The sequence below is a fragment of the Dipodomys merriami genome, unplaced genomic scaffold (assembly GCF_024711535.1).
Source record: "Dipodomys merriami isolate MVZ:Mamm:240054 unplaced genomic scaffold, mDipMer1.0.p SCAF_78, whole genome shotgun sequence".
NCBI lineage: Eukaryota > Metazoa > Chordata > Mammalia > Rodentia > Heteromyidae > Dipodomys > Dipodomys merriami.
Genome location: NW_027206379.1, coordinates 5,825,872 through 5,849,827, shown reverse-complemented (window position 1 = coordinate 5,849,827; position 23,956 = coordinate 5,825,872). Strand labels below are relative to the sequence as shown.

Genomic DNA, 23,956 nt, shown 5'->3' with positions numbered 1-23,956 from the left:
CGAGGCCCCGCCTGCCCGCGGAAACCGAGCGCCGCGCGGCGCGCGGACAGACAGACGGACGGACGGCCGGCACCGGCGGACGGGCCGCGGGCCGTCGGGGAGCAGGTGAGTGCGCCCCTCGAGTCTGCCGCTCGAGCCTTCGTGTCCCCGGACGACGGCGAACGGGGCGGGCGGCGGCCGAGGCCCGTCGGGTCCGGGCGCCGTGACCCACCCTCCCCGTCCGGCCCCTCCCAGCCGGGGGCTTGGGGGGGGTCTCCCCGCAGCAGGTCGGACCCCGCTGGGCGGAGGACCCCGCTGGGCGGAGGACCCCGGCCGAGGGGGCCCCGGGCTGGCCGGGGCTGGCCGGGGCTGGCCGGGGCTGGCCGGGGCTGGCAGGTGTCCTCCCGGGCTGCCCGGTTTCCTGGTTCTGGGTCCGGCCGGTCGGGGCTGCCTGTGACCCGGGAGGGCCAGCGGCCGCCCAGGCCCACCCCGCCGGGATGACCCGGGGTCCACCCTGTGCCCAGGCCTCTCCTGGACCCGCGGGCTCCCCGACCCGGCCTCTCGGGCCTCCCGATCCCCAGCTTTGCCTCCCTCTCCGCGGCTCCCGGGCCGGGCTGGCCCCGAGCCACCCGCGCCCGCCCCACCCAGCTCCACGAGGTGCCGCGGTGACTAAGCTGACCCCTCCCCAAGGTCACCGGCTGCGCGTGGACTGGAGTTTGAACTTGGAGCCAGTTCCTCCACCTCCCCTGCTCTGCTGGGGCCTCCTCCCCTCCACGCCCTCCGCTCCCCCGCTCCCGCTCCCCCACCCCATCCATTCCCCCCCTCCACCCCATCCCCTCCACCACCCCTCCACCCCATCCCCTCCACCCCATCCCCTCCACCACCCCTCCACCACCCCTCCACCCCCCTCCACCCCTTCCCCCCATCCCATCCCCTCCACCACCCCTCCACCCCATCCCCTCCACCACCCCTCCACCACCCCTCCACTCCATCCCCTCCACCCCATCCTCTCCACCCCATCCCCTCCACCCCATCCCCTCCACCACCCCTCCACCCCATCCCCTCCACCACCCCTCCACCCCATCCCCTCCACCCCATCCCCTCCACCACCCCTCCACCCCATCCCCTCCACCCCATCCCCTCCACCACCCCTCCACCACCCCTCCACCCCCCTCCACCCCTTCCCCCCATCCCATCCCCTCCACCACCCCTCCACCCCATCCCCTCCACCACCCCTCCACCACCCCTCCACCCCCCTCCACCCCTTCCCCCCATCCCATCCCCTCCACCACCCCTCCACCCCATCCCCTCCACCACCCCTCCACCACCCCTCCACTCCATCCCCTCCACCCCATCCCCTCCACCCCATCCCCTCCACCACCCCTCCACCCCATCCCCTCCACCCCATCCCCTCCACCACCCCTCCACCCCATCCCCTCCACCACCCCTCCACCCCATCCCCTCCACCCCATCCCCTCCACCACCCCTCCACCACCCCTCCACTCCATCCCCTCCACCCCATCCCCTCCACCACTCCTCCCCCTTACCCCCTCCCCCTCCCCCTTTCCCCCTACTCTCCACCCCCCCACCTTTCCACCCCCCCTTCATCCCTGGAAAATCTCTGCAGTGGAACCAAAGCCCCCAGGGCTTCTCGGGCTCCCAGAACCAGGGCAGGGCTGCTCCATCTCCACTGCCATTAGGTTACGTGGCTCCTCACTGAGGAAGGCCCTGGGGGTGAGATTTGGGGCGCTGGGGGTAGCCCTGAAGTCCTCTCCCCCAACCTGGGGCTGGAGCCCCAGCCTAGACTTAAAGGGGAGGCTGCGAGTCGTAGCCTGCACAGGCCTGTGCGCCTGCAGGCCGGGTCTGTGCTGGTTTGTTTTGCTCAGGTGTGTGTACCTGGCCCCACGTGCTCTGAGCCCTTGGTGGAGCCAGGAATCCTATGAAGCAAACACTTGGACTCGCCCACTGAGGTCATGAGCATTCCGGACATTCTCCATGGCTAGGTGGACGGAAGAATCTGGCCAAGCCCCCTCGGGCAAGCCAGAGCCCTAATGGCGTGACGGGAGCCACGGGGAGCAGGCCCAGGGTGGGGAGTCCCCCAGGACCTGGTCAAACCGGAAGGCACGGAGCAGCCTGGGCGCAGGACTGCCCCTTTGTCCCCCTGCCACCTCCCCTGCTGCTGACCCTACCCCAGCAGACCCAGACATGCTGGACCCCCCCCCCCAGTCTCCTTCACTGTGAAGGAGGTGGAAAACATGCTAACCCAGCTCCCCTTTCAGGGCTGTGAGGATAACCTGACTGCAGGTCCCCACTCGGTATGGGGCTGGCCTGGGGAAAGCCCAGATCAGACACCTGCCCACTGCAGCCGTCAAGCCTGTTTCCCAAAAATGCAGCCAGAGGGAGGCGGGGGGGGGGGGGACTCCACCCCTGGAGAGACCCTGGCCAGGACAGGGCTCTGGTCTGCAGTGGAGACTCAGGGTGCCAGTCTTACCTCTGAACCCCATCCCTGTCCTCTCAGGCTCTCCCTTGAGCCAACCCTTGCGATCCCTGAGGTCAAGGCCTGCTCTTGGACACCCCAGAGTAAAGAGACCCTGTACCCCTCAGTTTGCCTTCTGGGTACCTAGAACCCCAGGGAACAGCCCACATGATCCTTCCCTGAACTGACTCTCTGACCCACGAGGAAGCCAAGGCCGGCCTCTGCAGCAGCCGTGCACGGGCACTGGCACCCTGGCAGAGCCTGTGGCAGGGCAGGAGCGGTCTGCTCACTCAGGCCCCGCCCTTTCCTGCCCCTGGCCCCCTGGCAGGCCCCCTGCCTCAGGGCTTTTGACTGAGCTGTTCTCTGCTCAGAGGTGGGTCCGGGCATTCACCCTTGGTCCCACTTCAGAGCCTCTCCGGCAGCCTCCGAGGGTTTCCCGTGCGAGGCTAAAGGCCTGGGTAGAAATGAGACCTCAGTGGACACCTTCTGGGGCACGGACCATGGACTCTGTTCCCTGAAGATCTGGCCACTGAGGGCTGTGGGCCTGGACCTGAGTGGGGGAGGGGAGAGCCCAGGACAACCCCAGCAGCAAAGTCACAGGTCCAGTCCTGGGAATAGCAAAGCCGTGGGCCTGGTAGGGGAAGTGCCTGCCTGGCTTCCTGTCCTCACGGGAGGCAGGGCCGGGCACTGACCCCAGACTCTGGTCTCATTAAGGTCTGCCCTCCCTGCCTCTGGCTGCTACCAAACTCACCATGAGCCAGTTGGGGTCTATGAGCTGCTGCCCGGGAGCTGCCAAGTAAGACCCCCAGCGCCCCCAGTCCCAGGGCACAGTCCCCGGCGGTGGGAGTGGAGTGGGTGGGGCTCCTCACTTGCCACTAACCCTGCAGTGGCAGCCTGGGCCGGTCTGACAGTGTGGCTGCTGTGGCCAAGATGAGCGCCAAGGACCTGTTTGGTGAGTGGGTCGGGCTTGGAGGGCGGGGGGACGTGGAGCCTGCCCCTCCTGCCCCTGTGTGTCCAGGCCTTGGTCCGGCCCCGAGGGACCGGAGGAGGCCTCTGGACCCTGACTCACTGAGAGGACTGGTGGTCTGTCCCCCAAGCTCCTGCCACCGAACACCCTGCCCCCACTCCGTAAGGGGAGAGGCCTTTACGAATAATTCAGGGAGCATCAATATTGATTCGACCGTGCAGCCCTGCAACCCGATCGAGGGGGCCAGAAGGCCTGGCTGCCAAGCGTCTGCTCCAAGGGAGCCTGGCCACAGCCCCTCCGTGGATCTACCACACCCTCCTCCCTGCCTTCTGGTGCTTGGTGCTCCACAGCTGGCAACGCACCGAGCCCCGCAGCCCGGAGATTCTTGGGTAGCTCTTGGGGTGGGGAAGCTGTGGCCCAGGCCCCTCCCTCAGGACAGCGGCACAGCCATGGCGGCCTCTGTGGGGGAGGCTGGCCTCCCGCCCGCCCCAGGACAGTGTCCACTCTAGGCGGGCCTCTTGTGCTCTCCTTCCCCCGGCCCGAGGCCTCAGCACAGGCTTCCTGGACACCTCCAGGGTTCCAGGAGAGGTCCACTCCCTCCTCGCGCCGTGCTGTCCCTCCTGCTGGCTGTGAGGGCTCACGCAGCAGCCCCCCTCGCCTCAGCTCCTCCCTCCTCGGGGGTCCCTCTGGGGGCCCAGCACCCCCTGGGCCGCGGGCCGTGGGGTTCACCTCCTGGGTGGGTGACAGCTGTTTCCCTCCAGAGCAGAGGAAGAAGTACTCCAACTCCAATGTCATCATGCACGAGACCTCGCAGTACCACGTCCAGGTGAGACGTGCCCAGGAAGCGCTCTGGGCAGGTGGGAAACAGCTCAGAGCTGGGGTGGTCCTGGCCGCTGCGGCTCAGAGAGGCTCTCAGTGGCCAGCAGGGCCCTGGGTGTCTGGCCAACACCACCCTGGGTGCCATGTAGCCCTCGATGGGAAGGAAGCTGTCCCCTGGCCCCAAAACAGGGAACTGGCTCCGGAGGGAGGCACTGGAACAAAGAGGTCCTTTATGAAGTGCTGCCGGGAGCCGGGGAGGCCGGGCCAGGCCGGGCCGGCACCCTGCGCCCTTTGACCAGCTGCCAGATCTGGAGAGCCTTCTCCTAGGTCTACCGTTTTAATTCACAGAACTCGGGCAATAGGTTTTTTTTGTTTTTTTGTTTTTTTTGGGTCTGGTCGTGGGGCCTGAACTCTGGGCCTGGGCGCTGTCCCTCAGCTCTTCAGCTCAAGGCTAGTACTCTACCACTTGAGCCACAGCGCCACTTCCAGCTTTTTTCTTTCTGCTTATGTGGTGCTGAGGAATGGAACCCAGGGCCTCAAGCATGCAAGGCAAGCGCTCTACCGCTGAGCCACCTTCCCAGCCCTCGGGCAATAGGTTTTTAAACGGTCCTCCATGCCTGGGAGCTGGCCAGGCTCGTAGCCATGATCCAAGTCTGTGGGACCATGGGTGAGGAAGATGGGGAGAGGACAGGATGGGATCCTCTGTGCCGCCAGCCCGGGCCTTGGGTCGCTGGGCCCTGGCCCTCCTGCTGTCCTTGCATCCTTCCCAGGCTCCACCTGCCCCCCTCAGGCTGAGGCAGGCTGCTGGCCCCAGCCTGGCTTCCTTCTCTGTGCCGTGGGTCCCAGGGACCAGCAGGAGTGTCCCGGGCTTCTGAGTACAGCTGTGTTGGGGGTACCAGGGTCCTACCCGCCCACCGGGGCCAGCGGGTGGCGGTGACCATTGCCAGCAACAGGGCACAGAGAGACGGATGGCTCCACCTGGTCCCTACCTTCCTGGATGGCGCTGCCGTCCTTCTCCGAGGTAGGACTTTGTCCTCCTTGCTGAGCAACCACCTGGGGCCACCAGGCTGGCCACTGGACTCTGTACCACACTGGCCTGGCTCAGCCTCGCTGTCGTGGGGGCCTTTCCTGCCTGGGCGAAGGCCAACAAGGGTGGAAGTGGTAGAGCTTTTCTGTCCCACCCAGTGAAGAAGCGGCTGCGCTGCAAGGGGGACACGGAAGCCTGGCCTTGCGTCTAACTCTCCACACAGTTAAGTGGGCGGGGGTGTTTCTGGTACCATCCACCCCAAGGGCCCAGGACAGCTCCGTCAGCACCCCACGTTCTTGCAGGGCCCCTGGTGTGTTTGCAGCCCCCCTGCCCCCGATCTGACCAATGTCCATTGCTACAGTCTTGTCTTTTTGGAAATGAGGTCCTTCAATTCACAGTCTCCTTTGTGAACTTAGCTTAAGGAGCTATGCAGAGGGTAGGGATTTGCCAGACCTAGGGTGCGGGGCATCTCTACCAGTCAGCCCAGCCCGGGGTCTCTCCCCGCTCTGCTCTCTTTCTGCATACAAAGGCAAAGGTGTTCTGACTTCACAGGGAAGTGTGTGTGTGTGTGTGTGTGTGTGTGTGTGTGCGCGCGCGCGCGCGCGTGCGTCGCGCGTGAATACTGGGCCTTGAGCTGAGGGCCTTGAATTTCTCACTCAAGGCTGGCACAATAGCACTTGAGCCCCACCTCCACTTCCAGCTTTTTGCTAGTTAATTAGAGAGAAGAGTCTCAAAAGACTTTTCTGCCCCAGCTGGCTTTGAACCTGGACCCTCAGATCTCAGTAGCTAGGATTACAAGTGTGAGCCACCAGCACCTGGCTTTTACCGCTATCCTTTGTTGAGTAGAAATGTTCGTTTTGATGACATCCAGGCATAACTACGTTTTCTTTCCTGGTTTGGTTTTTCTCTCCAAAAGAGCTGTCGCCTCAGCAAGACAGGATTCCTTCCATGTTTCTCGTGTCCATGCCTAGTGCAGTCTGCGGCCAGGACAGCGATCAGCTGTAAATTCTTTTTTTTTTTTTTTTTGCCCGTGTGAGGCAGGGACCAGGCTTTTTTCTCAGATGAATGTACGCCTGTGCTGAGTAGGTTTTCATGCACCATGGAGCGTCTCTGGTGCCAGTTGTTAAACACTGATTGACCATGGGTGGGTCTGTTTCTGAAGTCTTCATTTCACTGACCTGTTAGGCCAGATACATGCTTTGACTCATTCATCTTGAAATCAGGCCATGCAAGTTCTCCAACTTTGTTCTTTTTCTTCCATTCCTCCCTCCCTCTCTCCCTCTCTCTCTCTCTCTCTCTCTCTCTCTCTCTCTCTCTCTCTCTCTCTCTCTCTCTCTCTCTCTCTCTCTCTCTCCCCCTGCCTTCTTCCCTTCCTTTCTCTCATCTTCCTTTCTTTCATGAGCTCTTGTTCTGTTGTCCAGGCTGGTCTAGAACGCCTAGACCATGATCTGGCCTCAGCCCCCTGAGTAGTTGGGCCACTGGCACATACCTCTCGATATCCAGATGAGACTTTCTTCTTTAGTATTCTAAACTCTTTGGACTTACATATAAATTTTAGAATCAGTTTGCCTATTTCTGCTCCCAAAGAAGGACTACTGGAATGTGTTTGGCTCCGAGTCAAATATATAAGCACAATTTGAGAGACTTGATATTATAACAATATTGCATTTTCCTATCCATGAGCATGGGATATCTTTCTATTTATTAAATCATCTAATTTGCCAACAAATATTTTGTGGGTTTTGTTGGAGCTTTTTGTTTGTTTGTGCCAATCCTGGGGCTTGAACTCAGGGCCTGTGTGCTGTCCCTGAGCTCTTTTTTTTTTTGAGCCACAGATCCACCTCTAGTTTTCTGGTGGTTAATTGGAGAAAAGAGTCTCTCAGACTTTCCTGCCCAGGCTGGCTTTGAACCACCATCCTTCAATCTCACCCTCCTGAATCTCTAAGATTACATGCATGAGCCACCAGCACCTAGTGATTTATTTTTTTGAGTACTAGGGTAGAATCTGGGGTCTTACACATGCTCTGAAAGGACTCTACTACTTGTACCATACCCCACCCCTTTTCTTTTGTATTTTCATTTTTAGATAGGTCTCCCTAACTTTGCTTGGATTGGACCAGAACTGGCAATTCCCCTTTGTCTCATGAGTAACTGGGATTATAGGTGTGTATCACCATACACTGATTTTTTTTCTCAATATTGAATCAGCCTTACATTCTGGAATAAACATCATTTATTCAAGATACATTATACTTCTTTGTGTCCATGCACTAATTCGCTGACATTTTGTTTAGTTTTTTTTTTTTTTTTCCCTTTGGTCGGTTGTGGGACCTGAACTCTGGGCCTGGGCGCTGTCCCTCAGCTCTTCAGCTCAAAGCTAGCTCTACCACTTGAGCCACAGTGCCACTGGCTTTTTCTGTTTATGTGGTATTGAGGAATGGAACCCAGGGCCTCATGCATGCAAGGCAAGCACTCTACCACTGAGCCACCTTCCCAGCCCCTAGGGGTTTTTGTATCAATGTCCATTACAAGTCTGAATTTATTTTTATTTTTATTTATTTATTTTTTGGGTCCGGTTGTGGGGCCTGAACTCTGGGGCTGGGCGCTGTCCCTCAGCTCTTCAGCTCAAGGCTAGCGCTCTACCACTTGAGCCACAGCGCCACTTCCGGCTTTTTTCTTTTTGCTTATGTGGTGTTGAGGAATCGAACCCAGGGCCTCATGCATGCAAGGCAAGCGCTCTACCACTGAGCCACCTTCCCAGCCCCACAAGTCTGAATTTATAACTTTCTCATATAACGTCTTTGGCAGGTTTGTGTATCATAGTAGGGTTGAACTTATAAGACAGTAGAGGGAAAAAGACAGTGGGCGAGTATTCCTTCCTCCTTTTTTCAGAAAGAAACTTGAGAAACTTGATATTTTCCCCTTAAATATTGTTAGAATTCACCACTTAGGCCTTTTGCACACAGGGTTTCTTGGTAGGAAATTCTGACTATTGATTAACTTTATTTATTGTCTGTGTGATTTGTAGAGATGGCCCCTCTTTTGTTTTAGGGATTTAATGTTTTAGTTAGTATTTTTCTTTTTCTTTTTTTGTCTGTCATGGGGCTTGAACTCTGGGCCTGGTGTCTGCTACTAAGCTTAAGACTAGTGCTTTACCACTTGAGCCACAGCTCTACTTCCAGCTTGTTGGTGGTTAATTGTTTCCTGTCCGGGCTGGCTTCAAACCTCAATTCTCAGACCTCAGCCTTCTGAGTAGCTAGGATTGCAGGCATGAGCTGCTAGCTCCTGGCCTGGCCTTGTTTATATGCAAAGATAGAGATTGAACCCATAGCCTTTTGCATCTAGACATGTGCTCTACCACTGACCTATATCTTCAATTGCTTCATTTCAAATATTTGGCAATTTTCTGAGTTTTTGTTGTTGTTGTTGGTGGTGGTGGTGGTGGTGGTGGTGATGGTCATGGGGCCTGAACTCTGGGCCTGAGCACTGTCCCTCAGCTCTTCAGCTCAAGACTAGTGCACTACTACTTGAGCCACAGTGCCACTTCTGGCTTTTTCTGATTATGTGGTGCTGAGGAATCGAACTCAGGGCCTCATGCATGCAAGGCAAGCACTCTACCACTGAGCCACCTTCCCAGCCCATTTTCTGAGTTTTATGCTTGTTTTGTTTTGTCAGTCATGTGGCCTGAACTCCAGCCCTGGGCACTGTCCCTGAGCTCTTTTGCTCAGAGCTAATGCTCTACCACTTTGAACACAGGACCACTTCCAGTTTGTTGGTGGTTAATTGGATACTATGTGGCTTATTGGTAGCGTACTGCCTAGCATGCCTGAGGCCCTGGGTTCGATTCCTCATCACCACATAAACAGAAAAAGACAGAAATGGTGCTGTGGCTCAAGTGGTAGAGCGCTAGCCTTGAGCAAAAGAAGCTCAGGGACAGTGCCCAAGCCCTAAATTCAAGTCTCAGGACTGGCAAAAAGAAAAAGTCTCACAGACTTTTCTGCCTGGGCTGACTTTGATCCTCAGATCTCAACCTCTAGGGTAGCTAGGATTACAGGTGTGAGCCGCCAGCACCCAGCAATTTTCTAAGGTTTTTTTTTTTTTTTTGCCCGTCATGGGGCCTGAACTCTGGGCCTGGGCGCTGTCCCTCAGCTCTTCAGCTCAAGGCTAGCGCTCTACCACTGGAGCCACAGCGCCACTTCTGGCTTTTTCTGTTTATGTGGTGTTGAGGAATCGAACCCAGGGCCTCATGCTTGCAAGGCATGCACTCTACCACTGAGCTACGTTCCCAGCCCCCTAAGTTTTTATTATTGATATCTACTTTAATTCTAGTATGGTCAAAGAACATATGCTCAGTATGGTTCCAGCCTTTAGGTTTTTTTTTTTGTGGGGGAGTGTTCCAGTCTTGGAATTTAAACTCAGGGCCTGAGCTGTCCTTGAGCTTCTTCGCCTTGAGCTAATGCTCTACTACTTGAGCCCCAGCCCCAGTTCTTGCTTTTTGGTGGTTCACTGGAGATGAGATTCTCATAGGCTTTCCTGCCTGGCTGGCTTCAAACACTGGCAGCCTCAGGTCTCAGCCTCCTGAGTACCCACCAGCCCCCATCTGAAATGCTCTAAGACTTGTTTTGTTAGCTTAACAACATGGTTTTGTTCGTGCAGGGTGTGTTTTGCTAGCCCTGCATTTCAGGTTTTGCCCTGTTTCACACAGGAGCGCTTCTCCTATTCCACGCTGTGTATCCACTCATTATTTGACTTTTTGGTGGACATATCAGCTGGGCCTAGCTTTTATTATTATGGTGGTTCTGCAGTGAATAAGCTTGTACCTGTGCCACATTTTGTACCTGTGTAGGTTTCCTGACGTAGAACTGGAAAGCAAGGTTGTTGTACCTTTGTAAGTGTCACGACTCTCTTCAGAAGGCTGGGCAGGCGTTGGACTCCCGTCTCCACATCGTAACTTGTAGGAGGAAGCACAGGATCTGTCCTATTGTAGAGTAGGTAAAAATTTCAATGGTCTGTTCATTCCTAAAATAATAGTCTTAGGGTATCGGTTTATGGTTTGCAGGGTTTTTTTTAAGATTTTTTTCAGAATTTAATGAGAAATTAAAAATTTTAAAAATACAAATAGATGTTCATGTTCTTTAATACTGAACAAAAAGTATGAGTAGAACCAAAAGTTAACATTATCACACTTGTTTACACTATCTAGTTTTTCATATGAACATTACTGTTCAAATAGAAAATAGGTGGAGATTTAGGGATGGAAAGAGAGAAAACCAGAACTTCTACCACGTTTATTCTTCCACACTGTGTTCTGCTGTGCTGACAGATTCGGCTTCAACTTCTCCTCCATGCAGGAAGTCAGTTGTATATGAAATTGAACCTGCTCAACAACTGAGGGAGACTAGAAATGATGGGGCCATATCCTGGTGCATTGTCATATAATTCAAACAGCGGTGCAGCTACCAACTTGTAATTTTTGGGAACTTCAAACAGGGCTTTCTCTTGAGGCTGAACCAGAAACAACTTCTTATGTTCCTTAGGCTTTGTAATATGGCAGGCATATATGGGTACTGAGGAGGTTCGAAGCTTGGTCTCCACCCATTACCAATGCAGCCATCAGTGACCCAGCCTGGCAGAGCTCCATCTTGACGACCTAGTATCTCTGTCATGAGGCGTTTGGGTCCTTCAGCTTCGTCTTCTCTTGGGTTAAGTTCACCACCAGGTAATTTGAAGACGTTGTTCCCAGCTGTAACAGCAACACATGGGTCAGCTGGTGCTCATGTTCAATCCGAACCCCTTCTACCATCCTCCTCATTCCAATTTTGTCAAATTCCTCCCTCATGCGCTGAGATCTGGCTGCAGCAGAGCTGTCCTTTTCATAGAGGGGCTCTTTCGTACCAAAAGCGTAATCGGTAAGAGGGTACAGAGTGATGGTGCGCTCCAGGGTGAGAGGCTTGGTTCGCTGGATGTACTTGTTACCAGACTGAATCATCCGTGAATGATTGGGCGGTACCACACATGCTGGCGAACTCAGGCACTGCAAGCGAGGACAAAATAGGGTGTAAGGAAGACATCCCCCCGCCCCCCTCCCCCGTGTGGGCGGTGGTTATCGGCTTCCCCCTCAACAGCTGCCACCCACCATTGATGCAAGAAAGCGGAGAAGACTGGTTTGCAGTTCTTATATTCAATGAGTGCATGCAATTTACTATGTTAAAAAGTAATTTAGGCTGGGCACTGGTGGCTCACGCCTGTAATCTTAGCTACTCAGGAGGCTGCAATCTGAGGATCGAGGTTCAAAGCCAGCCTGGGCATGAAAGGCTGTGAATCTCTCTCTCTCTCTCTCTCTCTTTTTTTTTTTTTTGTCAGTTGTGGGGCTTGAACTCTGGGCCTGGGCACTGTCCCTGCGCTCTTCAGCTCAAGGCGAGGTCTCTACCGCTTAAGCCACAGCGCCACTTCTGGTTTTCTGGTGGTTAATTGGAGATAAGGGATTCGTGGACTTTCCTGCCCGGGCTGGCTTTGAACCATGATCCTCAGATCTCAGCCTCCTGAGTAGCTAGGATTACAGGTGTGAGCCACCGGCGCCTGGCATGTGAATCTCTTATCTCCAATTAACCACCAGAAAACCAGAAGTGGCGCTGTGGCTCAAGTGGTAGAGCATTCACCTTGAGCTGAAGAGCTGAGGGATAGAGTTCAAGCCCCACAACCAAAAACAAAACAAAACAATACACAAACAACAACAACAAAAAAAAATAATTACCACCAAAAAGCCAGAAGTGGAGCTGTGGCTCCAGAGGTAGAGTGCATGCCTTGAGCAAAAAAAAAAAAGAAGCTCAGAGACAAAGCCCAGACCCAGAGTTCAAGCCCCAGGACCAGCAAAAATTAAAAATTGAAAAATTGCCGGGTGCCGGTGGCTCACACCCATAATCCTAGCTACTCAGAAGGCTGAGATCTGAGGATCACAATTCAAAGCCAGCCTGGGCAGGAAAGTCAGTGAGACTCTTTTCTCCAATTAACAACCAGAAAACAGGAAGTGGCGCTGTGGCTCAAGAGGCAGAATGCTTCCGTGAGCTGAGGGACAGTACCTATCAGAGTTCAAGACACCGCAGAAGAATAACAAAAGCAAAAGGGGCTGAAAGACTGGTTCTAATGATAGAGTACTGAGTACTGTCTACCGAACACAAGGCACAAAGCCCAGCATTTAAATCCTAATACAGAGAGAGAGAGAGAGAGAGAGAGAGAGAGAGAGAGAGAGAGAGAGGAGAGAGAGAGGAGAGAGAGAGGAGAGGGAGAGGAGAGGGAGAGAGAGAGAGGAGAGGGAGAGGGAGAGGAAAGAAAAGAAAAGAAAATTAGCCCTTTATATTTATTGCCTATGTTTTTCTGACTTCTAATTTTTCTTTTTCCTTCCTTTCTTCCTTTCTTTGCTTTTTTTTTTTTTTTTTTTTTCTTTTCTGCCAGTCAGTTCTGGAGCTTGAACTCAGGGCCTGGGTTCTGTCCCTGACCTTTTGTGCTCAAGGCTGGTGCTCTACCACTTGAGCCACAGCTCTACTTCTGCTTTTTGGTAGCTAATTGGAGATGGGTGTCTCAGGGACTTTCCTAGCTTTAAACCACAAAACTCAGATCTCAGCCTCTTGAGTAGCTAGGATTACAGGTGTGAACCACCGGCACCTACCTTACAGGAAGTCTTTTTTTGAGCTTTTTTTTTTTTTTTTTTTTGACAGTCTTAGTATATAGTCCTGGCTGGCCTTGAACTCACAATCCTTTGTCTCTACCTCTGAGTACTAGGGTGGGAGGTATAGAATTTTTTTTTTTGTCAGTCGTTGGGCTTGAACTCTGTGCCTGAACGCTGTCCCTGCGCTCTTCAGCTCAAGGCAAGCGCTCTACTGCTTGAGCCACAGCGCCACTTCCGGTTTTCTGGTGGTTTATTGGAGCTAAGAGTGTCACAGACTTTCCTGCCTGGGCTGGCTTTGAACCATGATCCTCAGATCTCAGCCTCCTGAGTAGCTAGGATTACAGGTGTGAGCCACTGGCGCCCAGCTGGAAATTTTTCTTTTTATATTCTGGTGCTGGGGACTGATCCCAGCACTGTTCATTCCAGCCATGCAATCTACTTCTGAGCTATACCCCCAGCCAGAAATTCTAATTTTGTTATTAAGTTAAATTTATTGGTCTTTCACGTGTCCTTGCTGAGCAAAGTGCAATGTGGAAAGGCTCTTCTAAGATAATCAGAAATTATCCTGTATTTTCTTTTTTGGTCAGTCATGGGGCTTGAACTCTGGGCCTAGACGCTGTTGCTCAGCTCTTCAGCTCAAAGTGAGCACTCTACCACTTGAGCCACAGCGCCACTTCTGGTTTTCAGGTGGTTAATTGGAGATAAGAGTCTCAGACTTTCCGGGCAGGGTCGGCCTTGAACCATGATCCTCAGATCTCAGCCTCCTGAGTAGCTAGGATGACAGGTGTGAGCCATTGCCACCTGGCTTCCTAAATTTCCTTCCAGCGCTTTTATTGCCTTGTCAAGTTTTTCAGTTAGGTGAGCCTGTTTGTCCTGGCTTCTATCCTGCGTTTATCCAGCTTTCCCAGCACTGTTTACTGAATCTCGAGTCTCCGTGGAAGGGTTTCACTCAGGAAAAGCAGGGAAGAGTGCCTGAGCCAGGCTCCTGGAGAGAAGACACAGGGTGGGCAGGGCCGCCGGCCCCAGGGCCCGGGGGTGCTTTGGTTCTGTGCGCACCCTCTGAGGGTCTTCCTGGGCCAGTGCTGCCCCAGACAAGGGAGACAGCACAACCCCGCCCCAGGCTGTGGCAGGCGCACACCATGGGGGGGGCTGAGGAATGGCCACCAAAGTGGCCAGAGAGGATGCAGTCAGCGAAGGAGGGCTGCAGGCAAAGGCAGAGCCTCTGGAGGGAGGGAGGCCGCCCTGGAGCGGAGTGTCCGGGGATGGGAGGAGTGAGGGCTGCGGGACAAGGCTGCAAAGGATCTGGAGTTGGTCTTATTTATTTATTTTTGCCAGTCTCGGGTTGTGAACTGAGGGCCTGGTCGCCATGCCTGAGCTTCTTTTTGTTCAAAGCTAGTGCTCTACCACTTCTGGCTTTTTGTGGGAATGGGGTACTGAGGAATGGAACCCAGAGTTTCATGCATGCTAGGCGGACACTCGACCACTGAGCCACCTTCCCAGCCCCAAGTCTGGAATTGTTTAAAGGTCCTACTCAGCACACAATCATGACCCTGAGTCAGAATGGAGACTCCCCATCCTGAGCTGGCTTCCCTCAGGAAGCCGGTTGTCCCAGGCTGCTCTGGGGCAGCCGTCGAGGCTAGCATGGGCACAAGCAGTGACCGCCGACCCTTCCCCAGCACCTGGCCACATTCATCATGGACAAGAGTGAGGCCATCACATCGGTGGACGATGCCATCCGGAAGCTGGTGCAGCTGAGCTCCAAGGAGAAGGTGTGGGCGCAGGAAGTGCTGCTGCAAGTGAACGACAAGTCGCTGAGGCTGCTGGACATCGAGTCTCAGGTACCCGCTGGCCACGGGGCCGGGAGCAGGCGGGCAGACGCCGGGCCTGACCTGTGCTTCCGCCAAAGGTGCAGCGGCCTCTCTGGAGCGCCCCCATCTGGCCCGTGGAAGGGTGCGGACAGGGCGCGCAGGAGGCCGGCACAGCTGAGTCTCGGCCTCTCTGGGCAGCCTGTGCGGGCTCCACTCAGTGTCTGCTGTGGCCATGTCCGCAGCCCAGCCCTCGTCTTCAAGAACTGGCTGGCTGCGGTGAGCCCGGCCCAGTTGTGTCCAGGGTCAGTGCTCTGAGCCACAGCGGCCCTGGCCGGTCCTATCGTTGTCTGTGTTTATGCCTGTGGCCGTGTCTGGCCTGGGCTCTCTGGTGCACCTGCAGGTCTGTGCAGGTCTGATGTCTATGGACCAAAGTCCCTGTGCCACGGCCGCACTCGAGGCCTGCCCCATGTTGGGGTCCGAGCCTGTGTCCACCGCCTGTCCCTAGGAGGAGCTGGAGAACTTCCCGCTGCCCACCGTGCAGCACAGCCAGACAGTGCTGAATCAGCTGCGGTACCCCTCTGTGCTGCTCCTGGTGTGCCAGGACTCCGAGCAGACCAAGCCCGACATCCACTTCTTCCACTGTGACGAGGTTGAGGTGAGCCAGGCGGCCGGGCATGGGCCTCCCAGACACTGCCGGGTGGGCCTGGGGTCGCCCCGACACTGCCGGGTGGGCCTGGGGTGCCCTGAGCTGCATGGGGTTGCCCCGACACTGTCGGGTGGGCCTGGGGTCACCCCGACACTGCCGGGTGGGCCTGGGGTCGCCCCGACACTGCCGGGTGGGCCTGGGGTCGCCCCGAGCTGAGCCGACATGCCTGTGTCCCTAGGCAGAGCTGGTGCAGGAGGACATTGAGAGCGCGCTGGCCGACTGCCGCCTGGGGAAGAAGACGCGGCCCCAGACCCTGAAGTAGGGCCGGGAGGGCCGCGGGCAGCGGGTCTCACGCAGGGCTGTGGACCGGGTTGGGAGGGCATCAGGAGGCAGGGCCCAGGCCAGGACCACTGACAGGCTGAGCCGGGCCTTTCTTTCCCTCTAGAGGCCACCAGGAGAAGATCCGGCAGCGGCAGTCCATCCTGCCCCCTCCCCAGCCTCCAGCCCCCATACCCTTCCAGCACCGGGCCGGAGAGTCTCCCCAGGCCAAGAACCGTGTGGGCCCCCCAGTGCCACTCAGTGAGCCAAGTAGGTTGGGGTGACGGGGTCTCCCGGGGTCCGAGGCCGGGGGTGACGGGGTCTCTCCTGTCTTGCTCCGTCTCTACCAGGCTTCCGCCATCGAGAGTCTCAGGACGAGGAGCCCCGGGCTGTGCTGGCTCAGAGGATTGAGAAGGAAACGGTGGGTGTCCAGCCTGGCCGGGCCTCCCCCCTTCCCCGGGCCCATGCCTGTCCCTCGACTCTTCCCCAACGGAGGGGATGGCCACAGCTGACCCCCGTCCCCTTCCAACCCCAGCAAATCCTCAACTGTGCTCTGGACGACATCGAGTGGTTCGTGGCCCGGCTGCAGAAGGCAGCAGAGGCTTTTAAGCAGCTGAACCAGAGGAAGAAAGGGAAGAAGAAGGGGAAGAAAGGACCAGCAGGTGGGGACAGAGGGGAGGGTTACTGGGGCACAGAGGAGAGGGGTTGCAGGGGGGCAGGGGAGAGGACCACAGGGGGGAGGCGCCAGAGCCGCTGTGGGCCACACGGGCCGGGGCAGGACAGGCGGGTTGGCACGGGACAGCGGGCAGGCTGGATGGACGCAGCGTGGCTGGAGCCGTGCACACCCAACTCCTCACCCCATGCTAGAGGGCGTCCTCACGCTGCGGGCACGGCCCCCCTCAGAGGGAGAATTTGTTGACTGTTTCCAGAAAACCAAGCTGGCCATCAACCTGCTGGTGAGTCAACAGCCTGTGCGGGCGGCAAGGGCAGAGGCCGGCTGCCACCGCCCACCTGTCACCTGTCACCTGCCGCTTGTTTCCCTGCAGGCAAAGCTGCAGAAGCATATCCAGAACCCCAGTGCAGCAGAGCTGGTGCACTTCCTCTTCGGGCCTCTGGACCTGGTGCCTGGGGCCGGGCCGGGCAGGGCGGGGGCTGGGGAGGGGTATGGGGGGGTGGGCCTGTGCCCACCTTGGGCAGCTCATGTGGGCTGTGGCCAGGCTCTCAGGGGCCCGGGCCCTGTGGAGGAGCTGGCTGTGCATGGCACGGCTCCCTCTGAACCGTACTGTCCCTCAGATTGTCAACACCTGTGGAGGCCCAGACATCGCTCGCTCCGTGCTCAGCCCCCTGCTCTCCCGGGAGGCCGCTGGCTTCCTGCGCGGCCACCTGGTCCCCAAGGAGATGGCACTGTGGGAGTCGCTGGGGGAGACCTGGACGAGGCCCCGGTACAGCGTGGGGGAACAGGACGGGGGCGGGGGTCAGCTCTGACGTCCCGGGACTGACCCCCTGGCCTGCCCACTCCAGCTCCGAGTGGCCCCGGGAGCCTCAGGTGCCCCCCTATGTGCCCAAGTTCCACAGCGGCTGGGAGCCCCCCCTGGACGTGCTGCAGGAGGCTCCCTGGGAGGTGGAAGGTCTGGCACCCGCGCCCGACGACCAGGTCAGCCGGGGCTCGGGGGCCCCCGCCTGTCACCCGCCTGCACCCAGCCCCCACAGACCAGGCTGTCTGTCCACTCTCCCCACAGCTGACCCCCATGGGCCGACTGTCCACGCGACACTCCCCCAAGCACAGCCTCTCCGCCGAGCCTGCCGGGCCCCCAGAAGCCTTCGCGCCCCTCAGCTCCCCGCAGGCTCACAGGTAAGGACCCCCACCTCCAGCAGGCCACGCCCCTCACCCCCACCCAGAGCAGGCCACGCCCCACAGCCCCATCCTGAGCAGGCCACACCCCACAGCCCCATCCTGAGCAGGCCACGCCCCACAGCCCTGCCCAGAGCCGGCCACGCCCCTCAGCCCCCACCCAGAGCAGGCCACGCCCCACAGCCCCATCCTGAGCAGGCCACGCCCCTCACCCCCACCCAGAGCAGGCCACGCCCCACAGCCCTGCCCAGAGCAGGCCACGCCCCACAGCCCTGCCCAGAGCCGGCCACGCCCCTCAGCCCCCACCCAGAGCAGGCCACACCCCACAGCCCCATCCTGAGCAGGCCAAACCCCTCACCCCCACCAGAGCAGGCCACGCCCCACAGCCCCATCCTGAGCAGGCCACGCCCCACAGCCCTGCCCAGAGTAGGCCACGCCCCTCACCCCCACCAGAGCAGGCCATGCCCCTCACCCCCACCAGAGCAGGCCACGCCCCTCAGCCCCATCCTGAGCAGGCCACGCCCCACAGCCCTGCCCAGAGCCGGCCACGCCCCTCATCCCCCACCCAGAGCCGGCCACGCCCCACAGCCCCATCCTGAGCAGGCCAAACCCCTCACCCCCACCAGAGCAGGCCACGCCCCACAGCCCCATCCTGAGCAGGCCACGCCCCACAGCCCTGCCCAGAGTAGGCCACACCCCTCACCCCCACCAGAGCAGGCCACGCCCCTCACCCCCACCAGAGCAGGCCACGCCCCTCAGCCCCACCAGAGCCAGCCACGCCCCTCAGCCCCCCACACCAGCGCAGGCCACGCCCCTCGGCACACTGCATCCTGGGCTGCCACTGCCAGAATCAGAACCTTCATCCACGTGCCTCAAAAATACTTTTCCAGAGCTGGGAAGATGGCTCAGTGGTAGAGCGCTTGCCTTGCATGCATGGGGCCCTGGGTTCGATTCCTCAGCAGCAAAAGCAGGAAGTGGTGCTGTGGCTCAAGTGGTAGAGCGCCAGCCTTGAGCTGAAGAGCTGAGGGACAGAGCCCCAGGCCCAAAGTTCAGGCCCCACAACTAAGAAAACACCTTTTCCAAATTAGAAAGCACCTAGTTTTCATCTTAACTTTGTCACCAAACTGAAGGGGAAACTTCAGGTTATTCAAGTTGTTTCAGGAGAATTCACCGGCCTAATACATCAGGTCTTCTCATAGTTTCTGGTTTTGAACCAAGGTTGGAAGGAGAAAGTGACATAGCTCGGTAGTAGAGCACTTGTCTAGAATTCACAAGGCCCGTAGGTTCAATCCCCAGCACAGACCAAAACGAAAAGTTAGAAATCTAATATATACCATTGCTCTTAAATGGCAGCTCCACCAAACATCGTGAGAGTGATTTAGGGTTTGGGGACAGAGGGTTGGGCCAGTAACCACTCCCTACCTACTGTAGCCCAAGGTGAGTGACATGCACACCTTTGGACCTTCCTGGCCTTGGGATGCCTGCCAGACAGCAGGATTCAGTCTCCAGAGGGAGCGGCTGGGTCATCAGCTCCAGCCCTGTCAGCACGGGTCCTAGCTAGAAGCACACAGGAGACATGATCAACCTGCCTGTCCTCTCTGCCCCTGAAGCCTGACCCTGCCAGAATTCACTCCGTGCCCTGGGGTGCAGGTGCTCCACCCAGCAAGCATCGGATGTCTCCAAATGGCTGTGGCTGGACACTGCCCGCCCCAGGAGTGCCTGGTTTGGGCCTCCGCCCCCCCAGGGGGGGGCAGGCCTGGAGCCCATGAGGGGGCCTGGGTTGGCCAGCTTTGAGAGTGCATCCTGCCACCTCCCGCCAGCCCCTCCCCCCCAGCACGGCGTCACAGTTTCCATTCCTGGCTGGAGCTGGCAGCACAGCCTCTCCCCGCCAAGATTTGGGCAGTGCCACAGAAGGCTGCCGGTCAGCTGCCAGCCAGCCCCAGAGGAGACCCCAGCCCAGCTCTGGGCCTCAACCCCTCCTCTCCCGCTCAGGGGCTACCAGCCAACGTCAGCCATGACCAAGTACGTGAAGATTCTCTATGACTTCACAGCACGCAACGCCAATGAGCTCTCTGTGCTCAAGGATGAAGTCCTGGAGGTGAGGTTCAGGCTGCAGGGTTGGTGAGGACCACCCAGGACAGAGGCAGCCGCCAGACCCTGGCCCCAGGCTCCCTGGCCCCGGGCCCCACCTGGGTCCCCGAGCCGGGTCTTCCTGGCCTGGGGCATGGCGGGACTGAGTGGCCCTCCTGTCTGGGGACCCTCTGTCGCAGGGACCCTGCAGTGAGGCGGGAGGGGCGGTCACTGCTGCCGCCAGCACGGCTTATCTGCACCAGCTCTGTTGGCAGCAACTGAAACCAGGCCACCCACTGAGGGATGGAAAGTGGAGTAGGCTAGAGGGAGGGTGTCCTCGCCACCACAAGGGGCACTCCCTGCCGGACGCAGCAGAGGCCAGACAGGGAGGGGGCAAATCTAAGATGGCACCAGAAGGGCAAGGGCTGGCTCTGGAGAGGGGGCCGCTAAAGTGGGTGGGGTGGGAGGTCCCTGGACCCCACATGTGCTGGTAGCCAGGGAAGGGGTGCCGGTGGGGTGGTGGTCTGGGGGATTGAGGAAGGTGGGGTCTGGGGTGAGGAGGGTGGTGGTCTTGGGGGTGAGGCCCCAGCAGGGTGGCAGCCACAGCGAGTTGACACCTCCTTCTTGCTCCCCCTCTCCCCCGCAGGTGCTGGAGGATGGCCGGCAGTGGTGGAAGCTTCGGAATCGCAGTGGCCAGGCCGGCTATGTGCCCTGTAACATCCTGGCTGAGGCCCGGCCGGAGGACGTGGGGGTGCCTCTGGATCAGGTGCGAACTGTCCTGGGCTCTTCTGTCCTTCAGGGCCATGGCTCTGGGGGCCGGGGGTGGGCGGGGAGCCGTGGGAGCGCTGTCTCAGCGCCACACTGGGGCTGACCTGGGGACCCTGCTGTCCTGGGCTCTGTCTCAGCGCCACACTGGGCCTGACCTGGGGACCCTGCTGTCCTGGGCTCTGTCTCAGCGCCACACTGGGGCTGACCTGGGGACCCTGCTGTCCTGGGCTCTGTCTCAGCGCCACACTGGGCCTGACCTGGGGACCCTGCTGTCCCCGCCCCATGCAAGTCTGGCACTGGAGCTCCTCTTGACCAAAGGAAAGGAAAGACAGGGTGGCCTGTGCAAGGCCTTACGGCGCCTCCCCTCCCTCACCCTCACAGGCGAACCAGAAATACTGGGGTCCCTCCAGCCCAACCCACAAACTGCCCCCAACTTTTGCCGGAAACAAAGACGGTGAGCCATTGGGCCTGTGGGGGAGGAGAGGGGCAAGCATGCGTGTCCCGCCCATCGGGGCGGAACCAAGAAAGCCACGCCCATGAGGAGGCGGGGCCGTGCGCCACGCCTGCGGGGGCGGACCTATGCGTGTCACACCCACAGAGGGGCGGGGCTAAGCACGTGCCAGAGCCAATGGGGGAGGACCAGTGGGTACCACCCCCGCGGAGGGGCGGGGCCGCGCCTGTCCCGCCCACGGAGGGGCGGGGCCGCGCCTGTCACGCCCACGGGGGCGGGGCTGAGCACCTGCACCACGCCCACAGAGCTGATCCACCACATGGACGAGGTCAACGACGAACTCATGAAGAAGATCAGCCACATCAAGGCGCAGCCGCAGCGGCACTTCCGCGTGGAGCGCAGCCAGCCCGTGCAGCTGCCGCTCACCTTCGAGTCGGGGCCCGAGCAAGTCCGCGCCTGGCTGGAAGCCAAGGCCTTCAGCGGCCGGTGAGCTGCGGTGGGGTGCGGGGGGCGCCGGGGCCGGGCCCGCGCCCGCGCTCACCCCTGCCGCCCCCAGGATCGTGGAGAACCTGGGCATCCTGACGGGCCCCCAGCTGTTCTCGCTGAACAAGGAGGAGCTGAAGAAGGTGTGCGGCGAGGAGGGCATCCGCGTGTACAGCCAGCTGACGGTGCAGAAGGCGGTGCTGGAGGTGAGCGGGCCCCGCACGGGGGGGGGGGGCGAGGGGAAGGGGGCGGAGGGGTCCCGCACGGGGGGGGGGCCGGGGGGAAGGGGGGGGCCCCGCACGGGGGGGGGCGAGGGGAAGGGGGGCGGAGGGGCCCCGCGCGGGGGGGGGCGAGGGGAAGGGGGCGGAGGGGCCCCGCGCGGGGGGGGAGCGAGGGGAAGGGGGGCGGAGGGGCCCCGCACGGGGGGGGGGCGGGGGGAAGGGGGGCGGAGGGGCCCCGCACGGGGGGGAGCGAGGGGAAGGGGGGCGGAGGGGCCCCGCACGGGGGGGGGGCGGGGGGAAGGGGGCGGAGGGGCCCCGCGCGGGGGGGGCGGGGGGAAGGGGGGCGGAGGGGCCCCGCACGGGGGGGGGCGGGGGGAAGGGGGGCGGAGGGGCCCCGCACGGGGGGGGGGGCGAGGGGAAGGGGGCGGAGGGGCCCCGCACGTGGGGGGCGGGGGGAAGGGGGGCGGAGGGGCCCCGCACGGGGGGGGCGGGGGGAAGGGGGGCGGGGGGCCCCGCGCGGGGGGGAGCGAGGGGAAGGGGGGCGGAGGGGCCCCTCACGGGGGGGGGGCGAGGGGAAGGGGGGCGGAGGGGCCCCGCACGGGGGGGGGGGGCGAGGGGAAGGGGGGCGGAGGGGCCCCGCACGGGGGGGGCGGGGGGAACTGGGTGGGGGCAGGGGACGGGGGAAGGGGGGGGACCCCTTGCGGGGGGGGTGGGGCAGGGGACCGGGGGGGGGGGACAGAGGGGGACTCCTCGCGGGGGGGGGGCAGGGGACGGGGGGATGGAGGTGGGACCCCTCGCGGGGTGGGGGCAGGGGACGGGGGAAGGGGGGGACCCCTCGCGGGGGGGAGGGGCAGGGGGCGGGGGAAGGGGGGGACCCCTCGCGGGGGGGAGGGGCAGGGGGCGGCCCCCGGCCGCGCGGCCTGAGCCCTGTCCTCCCTAGAAGCAGCAGAGCGGGTCGGAGCTGGAGGACCTCATGAGCAAGTTTCATTCCAAGAGCCACAGGAGGACAGAGGACAGCTAGACCCGGCCGCGGTCCGCCCAGGGCGTGGAGTACTGTTCTGTATGTGTGCTATTTTATGCCGAGAACACGACGGGGGGGGCTGGGGCGGGCTGCCTGCCCCCAGGTCCCCCACCCCCGGGCCCAGCAGTACCCGTGGGTGGCCCTCAGGCCCCTCCCAAACCAAGGGCAGCCTCTGCCAAACCTGGGCTGGGCAGTGCCAGCCCTCCTCCACCTGCCCCGCTGCCCCAGGGCCCCCAGGTGGGTGAGGACTCTCTCTGGCCTCCCCTCTGGAACATTCTGACCCCCATCTCCATGCCTCTCCCCAGCTGCTTGCTTCTACACCCACCTGCCCACACTGCAGGACAGGCCCGGGCCCCAGACTGGCCAGGCTGGTGACCTGGCCTCCAGAGCCGTCTTCCTCTGTGCTGCTCCTGGGGGTGGGGGTCTGGGCAGGACAGGACATCTCCAGGGCCCCGTGGGGGGTTGTTCTGTGTGCTTCCCCCTTTGGGGCATGGTACTGGCTTCCCATACCGATGCCTACCCCCACCTGCAGAGCTGGGCCACAGCTGCCCAGATCAACCCCAGGTAGTGGGCACTGCCTGTGTGCTGGTGACAGCTGTGTCTCAGCCCTGCACTGAGCATCACACCTGGGCATGAGAGGTGGGGACTGTAGGCTACATCATTAAACCAGTTATCTCCAAGCAGTATGTGTCTGTTTCCTGGGGAGGGGTGCATCCTAGGCCCCAAGGTGACGTCTTCTAAGAGCTGTCTGGCAGAGGGCAGGCTTCCACGCTCACCCAAAAGGGTCTGGGAGACACTTGTGGAAGGAGAGAGGCCGGGAGGTGGTCCAGAAAACTGTCCCCTTCCCACCTGCCTACTCCACTGTGGCAGTCCAAAGCCAGGTATCCAGATGTTCAAAAGCCTGTCACCCAGACTGGCTTCAAGGGGCACAGACTGAGCAAAGCCAGCCTGGAAGCTCTGGAGCAGGCACAGGATGGGGGTAAGTCTGAGGCAAGGCCAAAACCAGATCTAGAGAGCTTTGTTTGAAGCTGAGAGTGATGCCGAAAGGAAGGTGTGGGTGTTATGGGGCCCAGTTGGAGTTCTGCCAGGGGCATCCATGCCCAGGGCACCTGTTTACCTGGGATGGCCTGAGCCCCAGCCTTGGAGGCCTTTGGCACCCTCTGCTGGCAGCTCTGAGTAGCCACCAGGAGGTGCCAGATCCTCCTCTCATTCCCCAGAAGAGGGTGGGGTGGGGCAGAGGGGTAGTTGGCCATGAGACCCAACCCTCTGGTGCATCTTCCTGGGGTCCCAGTAGGGTGCGCAGGGGTAATTGCAGGTTGTTCCTGGTAGGGGCTGGATTATGGCTCATCACACAGCCAGGCCTAGGTGGCTCCAGCCTGATAAT

General features: G+C 59.8%; 1 protein-coding gene and 1 pseudogene across 2 annotated transcripts; one reads left to right on the top strand and one right to left on the bottom strand.

Moving 5' to 3' along the window:
• Positions 1 to 6: 6 nt before the first annotated feature.
• On the top strand, positions 7 to 23,255 carry Eps8l2 (EPS8 signaling adaptor L2). Of its 2 annotated transcripts, none has more exons than XM_070009856.1 (22): positions 7 to 105; positions 3,170 to 3,251; positions 3,343 to 3,407; positions 4,184 to 4,248; positions 14,611 to 14,772; positions 15,248 to 15,397; positions 15,627 to 15,706; positions 15,834 to 15,967; positions 16,057 to 16,127; positions 16,242 to 16,368; positions 16,574 to 16,662; positions 16,753 to 16,827; positions 17,000 to 17,148; positions 17,228 to 17,360; positions 17,446 to 17,558; positions 19,551 to 19,656; positions 20,275 to 20,394; positions 20,778 to 20,850; positions 21,153 to 21,333; positions 21,404 to 21,536; positions 22,492 to 22,611; positions 22,878 to 23,255. In XM_070009856.1, exons 2-21 carry the CDS (start codon positions 3,208 to 3,210, stop codon positions 22,570 to 22,572), a joined length of 2,151 nt encoding a protein of 716 aa, XP_069865957.1. In that variant the 5' UTR covers positions 7 to 105; positions 3,170 to 3,207; the 3' UTR covers positions 22,573 to 22,611; positions 22,878 to 23,255. The 2 variants fall into 2 exon arrangements, with proteins under 2 accessions (XP_069865957.1, XP_069865956.1); XM_070009855.1 differs by having other exon boundaries at positions 8 to 105; positions 15,834 to 15,976.
• Positions 10,601 to 11,308, bottom strand: LOC138818766 (cleavage and polyadenylation specificity factor subunit 5 pseudogene; annotated as a pseudogene).
• Positions 23,256 to 23,956: the final 701 nt, after the last annotated feature.

What these genes read in the sequence shown, in the direction of transcription:
- Eps8l2 (XM_070009855.1), top strand. Translation starts at nt 3,208, where the DNA reads ATGAGCCAGTTGGGGTCTATGAGCTGCTGCCCGGGAGCTGCCAA. An exon ending in TGCTGGACATCGAGTCTCAG is followed by an intron (nt 14,773 to 15,247) that starts GTACCCGCTGGC and finishes GCCTGTCCCTAG; the next exon opens with GAGGAGCTGGAGAACTTCCC. An exon ending in TCTTCGGGCCTCTGGACCTG is followed by an intron (nt 16,828 to 16,999) that starts GTGCCTGGGGCC and finishes ACTGTCCCTCAG; the next exon opens with ATTGTCAACACCTGTGGAGG.